The sequence below is a fragment of the Talpa europaea genome, assembly GCF_964194135.1.
Source record: "Talpa europaea genome assembly, chromosome: 2".
In the NCBI taxonomy this organism is placed as follows: Eukaryota; Metazoa; Chordata; class Mammalia; order Eulipotyphla; family Talpidae; genus Talpa; species Talpa europaea.
Genome location: NC_140068.1, coordinates 25,512,153 through 25,531,421, shown reverse-complemented (window position 1 = coordinate 25,531,421; position 19,269 = coordinate 25,512,153). Strand labels below are relative to the sequence as shown.

The 19,269-nt window shown below is 35.6% G+C and overlaps 1 protein-coding gene across 1 annotated transcript in view; it reads left to right on the top strand.

Annotated features, from left to right (window-relative positions):
- The window catches only part of ENPP1 (ectonucleotide pyrophosphatase/phosphodiesterase 1), a gene marked incomplete at both ends in the record, with an annotated part of 66,950 nt that overhangs the window by 25,801 nt on the left and 21,880 nt on the right, over positions 1-19,269 (top strand). Inside the window, 10 exons of the mRNA XM_084227887.1 lie at positions 3,270-3,342; positions 6,186-6,302; positions 7,119-7,244; positions 8,106-8,166; positions 11,089-11,186; positions 12,925-13,004; positions 13,938-14,057; positions 15,067-15,176; positions 17,115-17,180; positions 17,485-17,557. Coding sequence (XP_084084013.1) covers positions 3,270-3,342; positions 6,186-6,302; positions 7,119-7,244; positions 8,106-8,166; positions 11,089-11,186; positions 12,925-13,004; positions 13,938-14,057; positions 15,067-15,176; positions 17,115-17,180; positions 17,485-17,557 — 924 coding nt within the window. The remainder of the gene's footprint in view (positions 1-3,269; positions 3,343-6,185; positions 6,303-7,118; positions 7,245-8,105; positions 8,167-11,088; positions 11,187-12,924; positions 13,005-13,937; positions 14,058-15,066; positions 15,177-17,114; positions 17,181-17,484; positions 17,558-19,269) is intronic.

Genomic DNA, 19,269 nt, shown 5'->3' with positions numbered 1-19,269 from the left:
CCTCACCGGTTGAGTCCTTGCAGCCACGCCAGGGCTCTCTTGTTACTTTTGTGCTGTTTTCTTTGCCTTCACATCTCCCCACACGATGTCACCATTTTATCCCTTCCCTCACTTCCCCTCCTGGAATTCCAGTCACTTGGTTACACCTTAGCTCAGGATCTCAGATTGAGCTGAGCTCCCAGAGCTTGACTCTCTTTGCTAGTCCTTTTTTAACTCAGCCCTCACTGATTTTACTGCCATCCCTCACAAGGAGTTTCCTGAGCCCCCCATTAATTCAGAGCCCCACAGTGAATTCTCCTGTGATTTAAGAGCTTCATCATCAGCTGCTGCCAGTTGCCTATGGCCACACCTCAGGTCTTTGTTTTTGTTTTCTGTATCTTCCTTTCAGCCCTGTTCTGACACACTTGTCTCTGAGGATAGCCTCTCCATTTTATAGATTAAACATGCCTTACTAAATCAGTTTCTTAAAATGAATGCTGTTTCTGCTTTTTAAATAGTTTTGAAATAAACACCCTTAGCCAACTATATTGCCCACTTATGAGAGGACAGGCCATTCTAGTTTTGTGTGACTCTAACATGAATAATTCCAGTCAGCACAGTTCAATTAAATCACAAAAGCTACCCAACAACATGGTTCATTTTCCGTTATCAAGGTTTATTCACTGAGTAATTTCATGAAGTATAAGCCTTGCCCCTGGCTTTTCAGTTGACAAAACAATATGTAAATAACAGATGTGTTTTGTGCTCAGTGACCAACTAAGTCTGTGGTGATTGGTCACCGTTGTTGTCTTGTTCAGTTTCAAGCACAGAAAGCAAAGCTTCCAGTAATGTTGCTTCTTTGTCTCCCAATGGTACACTTACATGCCATTTTATAGAAGTGGATAATTGGAAGAGAAAATGGACTGATAAAGATGAAAATACAGTGATAATGCTGCAAGGGAGATTCAAATCAAATGTCGATAAGGTATAGAAGAAATCGCTAACTGTAGAAATATTAACAGAGCTGCTGTTCAATAGACTCTAGGTACTCAGCCTTAGGAATTTAGTGACAGAGCATTTCTTCACATGAATGAGGAGCACAGTTGTGATGATAAGCATAAAGGCGTCCTAGAGGAAGTGCTGTTGGCACAAAAACTCACATTAAAGAAACTGTTGGAGATATTTCATGATATTGAAACTACAAAGGTTAAAATATTGGGAATTGATCTAAATTTAGGAAGGTCATAGTTAACTGAGGCATAGACAAGATTCTCACGCTGTATTGTAAATTATATGAGAACATAATAAAGCATTGTTCAGACTACTCTTGATAAGTTTCTCACAAATAAAACTTCAGTTATCCATCTTTTAAATTATAGTAAACTAAATACAGATTGGTTGCATTAAGTTTTAGTTTCCCCATGTTTATAATTGATGGTGAAAGTTTTTAATATTTCTGATAAATATTTTTAAATTATCCTTCCCTATATGGTTTCAGTTTATACCACAACCAAAGGTCTAGGCAATCTGTTTGTACTCTTCTGATATTTCCTTTGCTTTTGTCTATTTTTCTGATGGGTCCCTATTTTAATGGACTTTTATACACTTAGTTCTTGCTTTCCTAAAGAAAGTCTGACTTTGATCCTGTTACATTTTAGACCCACTCTATTCTTAACTTTCCTTTCCTTTCCCCTTATTTTCTTTTGAAATAAGTTTTACCTGCTCTCTCTCTCTCTCTTTTTAAATATTTATTTACTTATACATACAAGTGCTGTTGCACAGGCCAGAGGTAGGAGGGTGAGAGTATTCACCAGAGACAGAGTGGGAAGCAGAACAGGCAGATCTACTGATATACACTGCGGAGGGGAGCAGTGGGTAAGACAGGAGAGGTCTGATGCACCATGTGGGTAGCTCCCTGGAGGGCATCAAACTCATGATGCAATGGGTGTGGATAGCTTCATAGTGCTGAGACTTAAACACTTGCACCACCAGGGAGGCCCTAAACCTGCTGTCTTATCCTCAGTTCTTGAGTAGTGACTTTAGGACAAAGGTCATTATGTGTTTTTTTTTTTATGTTTTTTTTTTATTTTATTATTATTTTATTTGTTTGTTTGTTTTTTTTTTTTGTTTATATATGCACTGGGTACAGTCAGAAGCGCGGGAGGGTGAGAGAATTCACCAGAGCCAGAGCGGGGAGCAGAGCAGGTAGAAGGACCAAAGTACACTGCTGAGGGGAGCAGCAGGCGGCAGGAGAGGTCTGCGCACCATGTGGGACCCGCCTCCGGTGGCCGGGGAGCAGCTCGGGATCGAACTGGCGCCGCAGAGGCCGCGGGCAGCTTCGCAACCCAGCGCTCAACCGCTGCGCCACTGGGGAGGCCCCGGTCATTATGTGTTTTTATCTGACTATCCAATACCTAGCCTGGAGACTTAAAGTCTTTACATATAGTTGGTACTCGGTGCATTTTTTGTTGTTGTCGAATTGCCCTGTAAACTGTCCTTTTAGAGAGCTGTCAAGAAACCTCTCTTTTACAGCATACTGAGGATTTCTTTTTGTGAGTTATGATGCACCTTTTTATTTTAAATCACAAACAAACATTCTATTATTGTTTTAGGAATTATATGCTATATCCAGTTGTTTAAAATGTCTCTAAAAGAATAGAGATGAAGGAAGTGGTAAACTAGAACTGGAAAGTTCTTTAGACATCTGTGTCATCCAGACTTTTAATTTTATAGGTAAATAATCTGATGTTTAGAAAGTTTACATTACCTGCCCCAAGCTACACAACCAGTTTTTCATTACATTTGAGCCCAGGAGATAATGATCTAAGCCGATCCAGTGCTCATTCCTAAAAGCTGCTACAGTGCCTGTGAAGATAGTATTTAGGTCTGAGAGGTTAAACTATTAAATGAATTGTCTAATATTCTCATATTGTCTTTTGTGGATTAACAAACTGTAAATTGCGTCACTAAAGAGATTATCCTCTCCGCCTTCCTAAATTAGTTTTTCTGACTATATTCATTTACTTCAGCTATGAAATTTCTGGCACATTAACCTTGGGATGACATAGATTTATTTAATATAATTTAATAGACTTTTGTGATGTTACAGACATACAGAAAAATAGACAAAGCGTACAGTTGGAATTTTCACAAAGTGACCATGTCTGTGGTACCAGCCCCAGACCAGGGAACTGACTGGCACCAGCAGTTTACAATCATTTGAAGATATAAAACATTTAAAGAAATAAAAGGGCTTTGAAGCTAAATAATTGTCTTTGTTCTTCCCACAGGTTTTGTCAGTCTGTGTGTTAACAACAATCCTTGGTTGTATATTTGGGTTGAAACCAAGCTGTGCCAAAGAAGGTAATTAGTTGTGTGTGTGTGTGTGTGTGTGTGTGTTGGGGGTGGTGCTGGTGTGGTGTGTTGATAATCAATGTACAGAATGTGACTGGGGTCCTATTTATGTCTTAATCTTATAGATAATTCATAGATACTGCACATTTGATGCTGGTTTGATCCTTCTTAAAGCTTTTTCATTTAGCCATTTAATATTTACATATTTACTTGCAAAATTTCATCACCCTCAAAACAAAGACAGGCCATGAAAAAACCAAATGAACAGGCAAAAATCAATGAAACAAACAAAACCACCAGAACACTGAGAAATAAGAGCAAAGAAACAAGCAAGCAGATGCAGTTGATGGGGTTTGGTGCTGCTCTCCTGGAGCCCTTTCACCCCACCTTCCTCCAGGGACCCCAAGAATCCTTGTCCCCAAGGAGTTAATTGTTGATGCAGCCCTGGCGGTTCCTAGGTGAACAGTGAGCATCCCTGGGCAACCAGAAACATCACTACATGCACTTACGGGTTTTTAAATTGTGGATGTTGGGTAATTTCAAGCAGTAGTAGTATTTTTAAGGTTATGTGTAAATGTTTTTTTATACCTTTTTTTATATCAAGTCTACCTAGCATTGACAAGATTACTATAAATACAAAAATCATTGATCTTCAGGGAATTCAGTTTTGAAAATTCAACAAACTGTTTTCCTATTTGACTATTCTGTAATTATAATAGTCATTTAAAATTTTTAATGATTTTTAAGCTGTCATTTATTGTTGAAAGAAATGTGGTAATTTTATGTATTTACTTAGCATTCTGTTCAGAATTGAATATCTTTAAATTGAACAAAATTCAGAAATTACACTTTAGTGTTTACCTATGTAGTCTTTAGGTATAAGTAATTCCACTTGAGTTCAGTTTAACACATAAAAATAAAACTGAAGGATTGAAAACAGTTAATTTAATCTAAACCAATCATAGTATATGTAGTATTTTTAAAACTCTCCTAGGTGAATATTAATGAGCTCCAAGTAATACCTATTATTCTAATTAGTAGCATTTTCTCTCTTGGGTCAGGAAGTTAGTATTTCTGACCCTAGGAATTATTTATTGTTATTTCATGTCTTAAAATTACCTGAATTCCCAGTGTCGAATAAAACCTAAATTCCTAGACAGTATCTTATAGGGTCAGGAGTCTATATTAAATTCAAGAGCTGTAATTACTGCTTTTTGTCTGTTGGATTCCATTTTATTACTAGCAGATTATTTTTTTTCTCACCATTCTGATTTTTTTTTTTTAAAGATTTCATTTATTTATTTATTTATTTATTTATACAAGCACTGGGTACAGTCAGAAGCGCAGAAGGTGAGAGAATTCACCAGAGCCAGAGCGGGGAGCAGAGCAGGCAGAAGGACCGAAGTACACTGCTGAGGGGGGCAGCGGGCGGCAGGAGAGGTCTGCAGCCATGTGGGACCCTCCTCCGGTGGCCGGGGAGCAGCCCGGGATCGAACCGGCGCTGCAGAGGCTGTGGGCAGCTTCGTAACCCAGCGCTCAACTGCTGCGCCACCTAGGATTTTTTAGTAATCCATTAGAAACCTGCCCACCATTCTGATTTTTTAGTAATCCATTAGAAACCTACCTTATTCCAGGTATCTAATAAAAAGTTACAATATAAAATTGTTGTTTTTAATGAAAAATATTTTTCTCCCAATCCACCATTTATCCATTTAACAAAAATTTATTACTATATGTCAAGTACCCCACCTGAAACAAACAAAACCACCAGAACACTTTCTGGTAGCAGGGATACAATATACAGGGCAAAACCAAAGTGTGTTTTTTGCTCTTTGTAATTTGATGTGAGATTGGGAGATTAATCAAACAGTCTAGATAAAAATGGAGGAGATAAGTGATGGAGTGGAAGGACACACTTTCATAAAAGCTTAAGAAAATAGGGAAATGGACTTAAACTGGGGAGTTGTGGAAAGTTTCTAGGAGGAAACCAGGCTGGATCTGAAGGAGAAAGGGGTGTGTTAGGTGATGGTGGGAAGGCAGTCTTCCCAAACATTTCCTGTACCGACACATCACTTCTTTACACCAAGACTAAGAGTAAGAAGTCAGGTCTTCCTGACATATTGATAAAATCACTTTAAATATCTTTTCTCACATTTTGAAATTCTTTTTTTTTTTTTAAGAACATTATAACTTCTTTTTTTTTAAAGATTTATTTATTTATGCATACAAGAGCTGGGGTACAGGACAGAGATGTGGGGTGGTGGGGAGAGGATTCGCCAGAGACAGAGTGGGGAACAGAACAGGCAGACTGAGTGAAGTACACTGCTGAGGGGAGCAGCGGACGATTCAGGAGAGGTCTGCTGTGCCATGTGGGTTGCTCCCTGGACGGCTGGGGATTGAACTCGTGCTGCAGAGGCTTGGGATTGCTTCATAGTTCGGTGCTTAACCCCTGTGCCACCAGGGAGGCCCCACATTTTGAAATTCTTGAGAACTCCATGGCTGTTTAAGTCAATAAAGAGAGCATAAAACCTTTTGAACAAGACTTATTTTGACTCTTCTCTAATATCCCGTAAGTATTTAAGTCTTATCAGGCCAAGTAGGATTTGTAATAAATAAAAGATGAAAGTTGTCTTTTTGTCTGTGTCGAGAGATGAAATTATAATCTCTGTACATAGGTTATCTTCTGTTTGTTCACTTTCTATATGTTTATGAATAGATTCTTGGATAATTTTGGTACTCCATCTGTCTTCTAGAGTACTGTTTGACTCTACCTAACTTAGCATATTAGTTGATGTTTCACTTTGTAATTATATACTAATTAACAAACTTCTAACTCATTTTATACTTTTCAGTTAAAAGTTGCAAAGGTCGCTGTTTTGAGAGAACATTTGGGAACTGTCGCTGCGATGTTGCCTGCGTTGACCTTGGAAATTGCTGTCTAGATTACCAGGAGACGTGTATAGAACCAGGTAAAAATGTGCAGGGAAAGATGGAGTCATGAACTTTAGTAAAAGATCAAAGACAACACTTGCCTTTGGGCATGTGATTTCCCTAACTCATTTGAAATTTTAAAAAATTTGACATGTACACACTATTTTGACTTTCACCTTTATGTTTTAGCAGTTCTTTATAAAACAAATTTTCACTTATTTTGCCTTCATTAAACAGTTAAAGATAGCAATGTTTAATGAAAATAGCCAGTTTTACACATACCAAAATTTGTTTATTTTTAGTATATGCCGAAAGCCTATGTGATCTAATTTGCATTTAAAGTAAATTAGAAAAGGTTGCTTGAAATATATGAATATTTTCATGCTAGACTTACTTAAGCAAAAGTCCTTAGGTAGCCGCTTAAACTTTAAAATTGAACTATCCAGATATCGAAGTTTTCAGTTTGACTTGAGTTTCTCTATGTATGACATAAAATAATATTCAAATGGGAGTGAGTCAAATTTAAATTAACTCTGAGAGCTCTGAAAATGACTGATGGGAGACACAGATCTACATATGAATTGGATAATAATAATTATATTTGTCCATGTTTTAAAATGTTCAAGTTCTAGGATTTTAGTGAAATAGTAACCAGTGATGTCTGCATGTTTTCTGTTTGTTACTTCAGACTGAGAAAGATGGTGGTAGTGCCTGTGAGTGACTAAGAATTATGAAATAGTTCATTGTCTCTTATGATTGAACACATCCAAAGCAAACACAGAATGCTGTGTTTGCTTTGGATGTGTTCAATATGGACTATACTTAAAATGTATTTTGTTGATATTTGTTTCTAGAACATATATGGACTTGCAGCAAATTCAGGTGTGGTGAGAAAAGATTGTCCAGAAGCCTTTGCTCCTGTTCAGATGACTGCAAGGACAAGGGCGACTGCTGCATTAACTACAGCTCTGTGTGTCTAGGTCTGTCGCACGCATGCTTCCACATACCTCCCGACATCTCTCTGTGCTTAGCCTGGTTTTGCATAGGTTTTTTTTTTTTTTTTTACATTAGGAGTCATATTTATTGGTCAACTACATTAGCTGAAAAAAAATCTCTCAAACATTTTTTAAAGAAAATGCCAAACCTGTGCTAGAATGGAGTATGTCGTGGACCTTGTACTTGCCACTCAGCTTAATAATTAATTTTATCTGCACATGGCCAACCTTGTTTATTTTAGTCATTTACTCTCTCACTATAATCTCATATTATTTTGATAGTAGCTACATATTTAATGCTGTATTTGTGGAAAGATCGCTTTTGCAGTCCTAGCTGATTTCTATATAATAGATCCGCTTACAGTAAACGAGGACGATATCTATCCTGTGTTGAGAGAATGGGTGTGAAATTACTGCAAAAGATTATAGGGTATTATGTAATCTGATGTTCCTGGGGATTACAGGACATCTTGAAATTCTCTGCTGGAAACTGGTTGTAAATCCTAGACATTAAGGATTTTTTACCAGAGATTATATTGGGTAGATAGAAGGGGCACTGTAAATTTTGGCTGAAAATAGTAAGTTTGAAAATGGAAAAGATGCTTTGCAAGTTCTCATAAAAACAGTACTGTGTTTTAGTGTTGTAATTATCCATCCTTTTTTTCTTCCTGATACCCACACAATTTTATTTTGAAAGAGAATAACTGCCTTTGTTCTATTTCCCTGTAATCATGCCCCATGTTATTACTGTGTATTTGTTAACATATTTTGATTTGGAAATCCGTTCTAATGTGTCTCACACTATTAAGTGTGTTCAACTTGTTTTATTTCTTGAAAATATTTCAGGGGAGGAAAGCTGGGTAGAAGAAACATGTGAGAATATTGATGAGCCACAGTGTCCTGCAGGGTAAGACTGAATTCTGACATGCTAATTTTTCTCTTAGAAATACCATATTTTTTTTCTGTTTTCAAAATGAAGAAGTAAAAATGACAATTATTTGTTGGATCATTAAACATTATTTTTAGTGAGGCCTCCCATTTGGCCTGGTAGTATAGAGATGGTTGGCATGACCCCCTACCTCCCCCCTGGAAACTAGTGGAAAAAACAGAGGTCATGAATAGTTAGTCTCTAGTATTCTGCAGTGTTGGGTAGAAGTGTGCATGTCGTCCTTCTTAGGAAGGACCTAAGTTTTGAGAGTTGAACTTGTAACAAAGTTTCTTTTGGGGGAGGTATTTTGGTTTATTTATAAATTTTTGGGATAAGCAACATGCCTGGCCTGTAAGAATATTACATCACTTTTACATTTCTAATAATTTCTTTGTTCCTTTTATCCTAAAGTTTTTTTTTTTGCAGAGTCTCTTTTGTATAATAGACTATCAAGAGAAGTTTATGTGGAATTCAAAGGGTAGAAATTTAATGAAAGTACTAGATGTATTTATCATTGTGCTATTTATGATCTCATGTAATTTGAATTATTCATCTTCAGAAATACATGTTTATCTTTTAAAATTACAGTCATGATTGTCCCTTGGTATTAGAGGGGATTGATTCTAGGACTACTGCAGATACCAAAATCCACAGATGCTCAAGTTCTTAAATAAAATGATATAGTATTCTACACACATCTTCCCACTATTTTAAATCACTCTTGATTATTGTAATACCTAACACAATGTAAATGCTATGTAAATAGTTGTTATTACTGTGTTGCTTAGGTAATAGTCAGATGAAAAAATCTTATGTGTTCAGTGTAGATACAACCAGTATACACATAAACTACACAGTACATATTTCCAGCCGCATTTGGTTGAATCTGCAAATGTAGAACATGTTTATATGGAATACTGACTATAATAATGATTTTTTCCAAACTATTAACAATTAAAAATTTTAAAGTTGTATTTTATCTTATTTTATATTTATAGCTTATTTTTGCTTTATATGTACTTTTTTCCCTTGGATGGGAGAGTACTTTTTTATATAAAGCAATAGAAAAAGCAGCTGCAAAAATTAACCCCAAACCAAGAATTTTCAATGAGAGACTGATTTCAAAGGGACTGTCTCACATACTTTTAAAAACTGTCTCTTAAGTTCAAGGTATATAGTGGAAAATATAACTCCTTTTTTAGTTTAATTTTTTTATTGAAGTAACATTGGTTTAAAACATTATATATGGGGTTTAGTTGTTCAGCATTGTAACTTCTCCTTTCTTTACAAGATCATAATTTAGAACACATTGTATTACACTGGAAGTTACTATACCAGTATATTTACCTGGTGGCCCAGCCAACTGATTCTTACCTTTTCTGTTACTTGAATATCAATAATTTTTGACAGATGTGGACCACTGAGATGCTGTGCTGATTCTATAGTCCCCCACCAGAAAGTTTTTACATCATTACTCAGTGATACACCATTCTCTTGTCATTACCAGCTATTATCAGAAGCTGCAAAACTTCTGAATCACAACTGTTTTATTTTAACTGTGTAAAAGTCATCTTCAGTTACTTTTTTGCTGAGTATATTATTATAATGTAGTGATTTCCCCCCCTTTTTTTGATTCTAGAATTAGGAACAAAGCATTTGCTCTTTCTTTTTTTTTTTTTTAATTGATGTATTGCTGGCTTACAATGTTATGTAAGTTTCAGGAGTACAGTATTGCACCTCTATAAGTATAAGTACCATACCATACTCACCACCAAAGTCCTACTACTACTCACCACTAGCCAGATGACCTCCTCTGTGTGTTCCCCCATCCTTGTCCTCTTTCCCTTTAGTTCCCTTTTGTTGTCAGAGGCTAGGTGTTTTTGTTTTTTCTTTGTTCATTTTCTTTCTGCTTCTTTGGATTGCTTCACCATACACATTAACTCTCTCTCTCTCTCTCTCTCTCTCTCTCTCTCTCTCTCTCTCTCGCTCTCTCTCGCTCTCTTTCTCTCTCTCTGTCTCTCTCTCTCTCTCTCTCTGTGTATACTCTCATTATTTGTTCATCCATAGCTTTGAACTCTTTCTTTGTGGTTTATATACTTAAATGTAGCAAATACCTCTGAAATTTTTCTATTAAATATTAACATCTCATATATATTGTTTTAAGATTTATTTATTTATGCTTACAATAGCTGGGGTACAGGCCAGAGGTGTGGGGGTAAGAGGATTCACCAGGACAGAGTGGGGAGCAGAACAGGCAGACTGAGTGAAATACACTGCTGAGGGGAGCAGTGGGGGAGTCAGGAGAGGTCGGCTGCGCCATGTGGGTAGCTTCCTGGTTGGGGATCGAACTTGTGTTGCAGTGGCTGTGGATAGCTTCATAGGTTGCATTTTAACCCCTTGTACCAGGAGGGAGGCCCCAACATCTCATATATATTAAAGTGAAAACTGAACAGGATATAATTTATGTAAATTAAAGTATCATCAACTAGATCCAAGGAGATACCATATCAGAAAAGGTTGTTCAGGAAAAACATGAATAAAAACAAGAGCATAATTTAGAAATGATATTGCTAATTCATTCTGCAAATTAGGAAAATGTTATTATTACATTCATAGGATTTGGTCTAGCTTTTGGAAAAACCGGAACCATGAATAATGTTCTCTATATGGTGGCTCCAAATCATATGTGTACTCATAAATGGTATATGAGGACTCTATATAAAGATGTAAAAGCATGTATATGAATATTTGTAAAGCATCCTTTATGAGAATGCCTGCTGAGCTTGTTAGATCACATTGGTAGTGGAAAGTCTTCACTGTTGCAAGGAAGGATAAAATACATTGGATGCATATCTTCTTTCTGCTTCTTCAAATTTTTTTTTTTTCTTCTTTCTTACCCAGGTATGAAAAGCCTCCTACCCTCTTATTTTCTTTGGATGGTTTCAGGGCAGAATATTTACACACTTGGGGTGGACTTCTTCCTGTTATTAGCAAACTAAGTGAGTAAACTCAGAGTTTATATTGGAGTGTCATGATTTCAAGAGATAGGCTGGGGAGGCTATCTCCTCTTGGAAAAATACTGGTAGAATTTCTTTTACTAAACTTCTTTATCATAAAGTAATTTAACCTGATAGCGAGCCAATCTACTTTGAACATTTCTAAGATAATTGTTATATTGAGCTTCTAGTTTTCTTAGGTTTTTAATCCCTTGACTGATATACAAATATATATTTTTTTAGTTGGAATTTTGGATTCCTTTTGTGGAAAATCATTTTTTTAAAGTATTGTATTTTAAAATACAATTTTAAAAACCTGCAATTTTTGAATGTACTAGTTGTGTAAAGAATATTTGCCTTATTATCCTATAATGCTATAGTGTTCTGTAGCATCTTTCCAATTTTTTTGACTCAGTCAAGGCCTCAATTCAATGATTATTCGATAAGTTATTAATATAATAGCAGAATTGTATTTTCTTCATATTAATGACAAAGTTTTCAGCCACATTAACCAACAGTAATATGGATATCACTTGTATCATCATTGTTAATGAAACATAATTATACATAAAAGTTGTAGAACTTTGCTTGTTATTAGTGATTATTATTTAAGTACCTACAGTGTTATAGTGGACTGAGATAGAAGTGAATAAATACAACTATTTTTGTGTTCTCCTAGAATTATAAAATATTATTTATAGAATTTGAATACATGAGATTGGCTTAAACATTAAATTCACTCTTGGTAAATATTTTTATATTTCTTTTGTGATAAGCCAAAATAATTTTTGGAGAACTTTCAAGCTTTTCAGTTTTTAACTTCTACTTGGAAGAAAATAGCTTGTAGAAGTGCACAGGCTGGGAAGACTGTTCTTATCAGCCAGGCTGATGATCTTTGGAGTTTGAATCTGGTCTCTTGTTACCTTGAGGAGGAAAGTTTGTCTTGATGATAGCAAACATGGTGTCCTGAGTTCAAAAATATGGTGTTGTATGTATACTAAGGCAACCAACATGTGAAGCTGAAAAGAAATCAATGTGCCATTAGCTTTGGAACATTGGGGGATATGCAGTCTGTAGTTTTAAACTATTTAAAGGTAATGAGCTGTCAATAGATCGATACACATGCCCATCTGGGGATGAGGTATTGAAATGCTAGAATCACTACTTGTGTGTTTTTTCCTTATCAGTAAAGGTGGAGGAGGGAATGTGTCACTAAAGCTAAATCAGGAACCTGCTGACTTCTGTGCTTTCTCTAACTTGAATCCAGAAGTTACCTTTGTCTATAGGGTAGCAGTGAATTTTTCTAGAATTACCTGGTTCTGGATTTGGGGATATTGCTTTACCCTTGTTTTAATTTTGCAGATTTAACTACTGGTGCAGTATTTTTTTAGACTAGCTCTTGCAATTTAGGTATGTAATCATCAAGTAGTATCAGACAGAGATTTTAGTTAGTGATTTTATTATAACCAGTCCACCTGGAACTTAATATTATTGATGAATATGTGATCATTATTTCAGCTTAATTTTTGTTTAATGTTTTTCTGACTAAGAGAAAAGTTGTTAATATAAAATTTGAATCCATATCTTTTATAATTCACATTTTTGTGTGTTTATAAATCCCTTCTGAGTTATTTTTTTAAATGTGATTTAGATTTAGATGGTACAAATGCTAAATGAATTAGCAGACACAGACAGATAGTCACTTGTGTTTACTAGCAGTCTTTTTCTTTTGTTCTTGTAGAAAGCTGTGGAACATATGCTAAAAACATGAGACCGGTTTACCCAACAAAAACTTTCCCCAATCACTACAGCATTGTTACAGTAAGTTTTGCATTTCAATTTTATGTTTTCATGGAAATGAGATGTGAATGTTATATTTTTCAAGGGCAAAATTAGATATCAGATTAGGAAAAAATAACTTCTTTCTATTGTGTAGGTAAGCCAGGAAATCTAGGTTCTGGTTTTTGCAGTACCCCCAAGCAACTATGCCTTTGGGAAAGTCCCTTTATCACTGGGCTTGATTTCCCTCTGTGAACAAGTGACTAAAGTTCCCCTCAAAAAAATGATTTCTCGTTTTTTTGTTGTTGTTAATTTTTTAGAGTCTCTGATTCTTATGTCCTTGTTTTTTCTATTTTTTTTTTTTTTTTTTTAGAGTTTGGTGTGTGTGTATATATATTTTTTTCTTACTAATTTTATAGCTTACTTCATTTGAGTTCAAAAATGGTCATACACTCACATGGTCTCAACTGTCTTTTTAATTATCTTGCTGTATATATTTGAACAAGCCACATTGCCTGATTCTAAATAGGATTACAGCCTTGTTTTTCTTTCAAATTTTTCAGATTTAATTTGAATTTAGAAAAAAAGTAGAATTCACTAGACCTTAGGGTGGAAGCCAGAATTTATACTTTAGCTTGTACTGATCAATTCCAAAAGGAACTTGTTCTGCAGAACTGCTTTACTCAGCAATGCAAGAGGACTGCAGACTGCTGTCTTCAGAATTTGGGAGGCTGTGTATTTATATAGACCTTCATCTAGAGCATTTGTTACTTTTTTTCTCCTATTACATAATGTAGAACACAAATACTATATAAAAGTTAGAGTGGTTATTGTATTTTGACAATTTTTTTTGTTTTTTTTCTTAAACTTTATTAATTTCCTTGTAGCTTCCAGTTATTAGTTTCTCTTTAATGATTTTGTTTAATGATTTAATGTTAAAAATCTTGTATAAAACCTGTGTTTTATATTTTTTAGGGGCTTTATCCAGAATCCCATGGCATAATTGACAACAAAATGTATGATCCCAAAATGAATGCTTCCTTTGCACTTAAAAGTAAAGAAAAATTTAATCCTGAGTGGTACAAAGGAGAACCAGTGAGTTGTTTTAGTTACTAAAATAGTTTCTTCTTTTAGTCTCATCTATTTCAATCAGAGTAAAACACTAGGTTCTTTGGTGTTTTTAATAGCCTACTTCATTTACAATGTCTGTACCATCTTTTTATAAATGGAGATGAATGCTGATAATCCTAAATAAAGCTTGTGTCATTGTATAAGTCTGTTTCAGAACTGAATTTGAATTTTTCTTTATTGCTCCATTCTACCTTGAGCTAGTAGCAATAGTTTGGGGGTAATATTTTGATTTGAAAAAGCTGATTGATTCTGAGGAAAGTAAACTTTGTCTTCATTGGATTTTTTTTTTAATTAGATCATATTCTTATTGTCTTGATGTGGTTGCCTTTAAATTTTTAAAAATTGTCACACTAATTTCATTGAGTTTATTTGGATAACCCTGAGAGTCTTCTTAGAAGGAAAAATAACATGGTGTTTAATTTGCATATTTAAATTCAAATTTTAACTCTATTATTTGAAGCTTTGTGACTTTGGAAAAATTATCCTGTCAGAACCTCAGTTTTTCCTTTCTGTACTGTAGTTAATACTGTTAGCTACCCCATGGAATTATTGTGAGGATTATTATTATTAATCTAGGATGCTTATAGGAATACTATTTAAAGTATAATTGATAATAACAGAATACCAGGTTTTCAATAAGAGTTTACTATGGAAGCAAAAATGTCAGTAAAGATGTATATTTGTGAATTTTCTTCTTTCAAGAGGAATCCCCTAAGCTAGGGGTATGGCTCTAAAGTTGTATAAATTACCAATTGTCTTATATCCATATTTTTAAAGTTTAATTTAATCACTGGTTATTTAATTTCTTGTTGCTGTTGTTTAGAGTCACATTACACAATTGTTTTGTAGTCTAACTACCAAAGCTCTTCAACCTTAAACATATTCTTGCTCTTGAGAGAAATACATTGGTGTTGTGTGAATCCTTACTTTCCCTAGAAATGAATGTTTGACTTTCCTTCTTTATCTTCCCCAGATTTGGCTAACAGCTCACTACCAAGGTCTGAAGAGTGGAACATTTTTTTGGCCAGGATCAGATGTGAAAATTAATGGAGTTCTCCCAGACATCTATAAAATGTATAATGGGTATGTATAGATGTATATTTTCTGGGAGCTATAATTGTGGAAGAGCTCATTGATTTTATCTCAGCCTCTCCTTTTTATTAAGCACTAAGCTCTAGCCTTTGACTGATATGTCAGCTGAAAAATGAGAACTTTCAGACTAAAGATTCTTTCTCAAAGAGTTTTATGTGGATGATGAATAGACAGTAAAAGTAGATACACTTTTTCCTAGAAGTTTTCTAGAAAGCACTGGTAACGTTTGCACTTGGATGCAGATCTTTGGGCAGGAGGAAAAAAAAATAAAAAGTCATGGTGAAAGTAGAGATGTCAGAGAGAACCCTCATTTACCTCTGGGAGGAAAAGGAATGAGAAAGAAGGAAGCTGTAAGGAGGACACAGGTACCTGGAAATATTATTTAAAGAAGATACTAATGGCATCTCTGTATTTGCATTTCGAAATTAATAGACATATTGTCTATGTGAGTAACTGATGGGAATAACCTTCGTCTGGTATTGAATAGCCATGATTGTTGAGAAAAAGAAAAATGAACAAATCTTTTTTCCAGAAGACTATGTTTGGATAATTTTAGTGAGATGACCAATTTTGGTGAGACTGTTTTCCATGTAGGAAATTTCTCTCACAAAATCAATGCAATGATGTACTTGGGAGAAGAACAGAAAAGATAAAAAATTCCAAATTCCAGACGAGACATGCATAACCATTTCCTCTTTTTTTGGGGGGTGTAGAAGATCTGGTGTGTAGGCCAGAGGTGCAGGGAGTGAGAGGATTCAGCAGAGACAGAGTGGGGAACAGAACAGGCGGATCTGCTGAAATAAATACACTGCTGAGGGAAGCAGTGGCAAGACAGGAGAGGTTTGCTGCACCATATGTGGGTTAGCTCCCTGGCGGGGGATCCAACTCAGGCCATAGTGGTGATAGCACTGAGACTTAACCCATAGGCCAGCAGGGAGGCCCTGGATAACTATTTTCTATGACAATTTTACTGTTGCTGCTTCTTTGTGGTTCACATGAGCATAGTGCAGTGTCTGTTCTCCACCTTATAATTTTCATTTCATGGATAGTAATTGAGGTTTTATGTGCCATGCCCTGTGTTAGGCATTGGGGTTCAATATAGTGTTATATGTTCTTCAGCTTCCCAAAGTCAAATAAAAGCAGCTGAATGTATTTGGCATGGGGTAAGCTCTCTGATGGAGTTGTACAAACCAAACCTTGTGCCCAGAAGAAAGCATAACTGATTCTACTGGGAAATGCTGTCTGGGGAAGTGTCTGCTTGTCAGATTCCCACTCCCCAGTTTTACTGAGTCTTCAGTGAGTGAGTTCTTCATGATCTATCACCTTCATAAAGTATATTGACAAATGGGGCCTCCCCGGTGGCGCAGTGGGTTGAACGCAGTGCTGTGAAGCTGTTTGTAGCCTTTGCAACGCTGGTTTGATTCCCGGCCGGCTGGGGAGATTCCCACGTGGCATAGCAGACCTCTCCTGTCTCATCTGCTGTTCCCCTCAGCAGTACTTTTGGTCCGTCTGACTGTTCTGCTCCCCACTCTGTCTCTGGTGAATTCTCTCACCCTCCAGCACCTCTGGCCTGTACCCCAGTGCTTGTATAAATAAATAAATCTTTAAAAAATATATATTGACAAATGGGTTATTCATGTGATGCAACTGCTCCCTTTAGGGAGCAGGAATAATATCCTTAAGGAGAGTACAGGAAATAAAATTTGAAACCTGATGATATTTTTTTAATGAGTAAAACTTAACTTTTGTTTCTCTGTTAGGAAGACCAATTTGTTTTCAGCTAAGACTCATATATTGCTTCAGACACAATAGACACACTGTATTGATTTTAGTCTCTCTGATGCAACTTTCAATAAGAAAAAAACATTTACATTTAGAGCCAAACAATTTCCACAGGTTTCTTTCATTTTATTTATTTATTTTTTCTAGTTCAGTACCATTTGAAGAAAGAATTCTGACTGTTCTTAAGTGGCTGCAGCTTCCTAATGATGAAAGGTATGTAGACAACTAATTTCTATTGTACATATACCTTTATTTCATAGAAATTACTACACAATATTTCTAAATTGCCTACAAGAAAGCTTTGCAATGGCCATGATGTTTTATATCCAAATGAACTCCCTGTGAACTATTACATTCCCATTTTGAAGAATTCCAAAGCTATAAATTTCTCAGCAAGTTTAGAAATGTTACCCTAAGTGTTGTAGAATTTGTAATCACTATCAATTGTTGAATTATTCTTTCCATTCTGTTTTACATGTGTTCATAAAATATTACATTTTGATACTGTTTGATTTAGACCACACTTTTACACTCTGTATTTAGAAGAACCAGATTCTTCAGGTCATATGTATGGACCAGTCAGCAGTGAAGTAAGTACAATTTTATCAGTGATTACTTCATTAAACCTGGTAACATCTAACCCAAACTTGCTTTGAAACAGATTTCTAGGTGATGTTATAAGATCACATGATTTCTGTAAGGAACATGTGCATTTAGCACAATTTTTATTACAGCAAAGAATGCATTTTCATTGAAATGAGGCTGGAGAATTGTTTATACTTTTTGTAGTGCTTACACTGAAATGATGATGAAGTAAATCTGTATTTTCAATTCCAAAGATTTTTACCACTCCATAATACACTGGCCTTAAAAACTAGTGCACTTCAAAAAGTTTGTAACTGTAAAACTCCAGTTTTCTATGAAGATAATAATCTGTCAAAAAACAGCAGAAGATAATTTCTATGAACTCTTTTGCAGAGAGATCTCAGATCATCTTAAAATAGAGCTTGAGAGTTAAAGGATATGAAAGTTTATGAAAAATATAGAGAAGATTAGATAATCATTGTTTTATTGAGTGGTTGCTAGGAAACTGGAAACAGGGTAGCAGTTCATGGTGTGACTCTTAATGTAATCTCTTGTTTGACCTGACACCCTGTTTGATATGGACATGCATTCATAGCTCCTGGCTATGTTTGCAATTGGCATAGTGCTTTAAAACATCAAATACTACATCAGTTTTTGTGTGGCAATATCATTTTTGTATCCTGGAACACAAGAAACATTAGAATGGGAAAGTGATTTGAGCTTCTTTCCTTGTACCTCTGTAACTATAAGTACTTGTACAAGGTACCTCTTGTACTTCTAATTTCCTATAGATTTATATTTTACCTTTGACCTAAGACATGAAAAGAAACAGTGAGTAAGGGTCTATGATTTTTTGGCCATAATAAAATGGAAAAGCTGTACTGCCAGAGTCCCTAGTCTGAGAATCCTGTCTTGTTATTTTTTTGTCCCAGATGACTCCAATAGATGAAAGTCTAGCAGATTAGTTTGCGAGCCTCAGAGGCTCCAGGTCCCTGTCTCCTGAGAACCCTGTTTTTGAGGGGCCTGATTGCTCCAAGTGCTCATTCCTGCACAGCAGAAGGAAGAGGGAGCAAGCATGCTCATGGTTCTCACTTGAATGTAAAACAGCTGCCCAGTCATTTTCTCCTGGCTTCCCTCCCTCTGACTATGTCCTTCTGGGTGCCATCTCATCAGATAAAATAGGAGGAAGAGAAGGAAGTTGGCCCTCAGCTAGAACTATACTTACTTTTGTATTCTCTCCATCAAAAACCATCTCAAGCAGCTCCACTGTATTTAGCAGCCCCATGAGCTCTTGCTTTGATTCTGTCATTCAGCTAAGCAAAGGTCTCCCATAGAGGTGGGATAAACAATGTGACCAGCAGTGTAACTGTGTCATAATTGGTCCAAAGAAAAAGTCTCATAGCTGTTTGCTTGGTAGAGCTAGAATAATTTTTATTCTTTTACTGAAGTCACTGGTACTTAAGACCCATGTCTAGGTCAGATTGGTCACAAAGATATCTAAATATCACTTTGTTATTGTTTGATTATCAGATCATACATGTTTGAAAATCAGTACTGCCTTTTCTAATTGACCAGATTTCCCCCACATTCCTGCTTTTTTATTTATCTTCATTCAAGGTTAAGTGCATTGCTTTTCAAATCATATTCACTAATTTTTAAGACCTGTTAAATACTAACATTACTGGCTCATCAAGTCCCCCTTTCTCTTAATACTTAA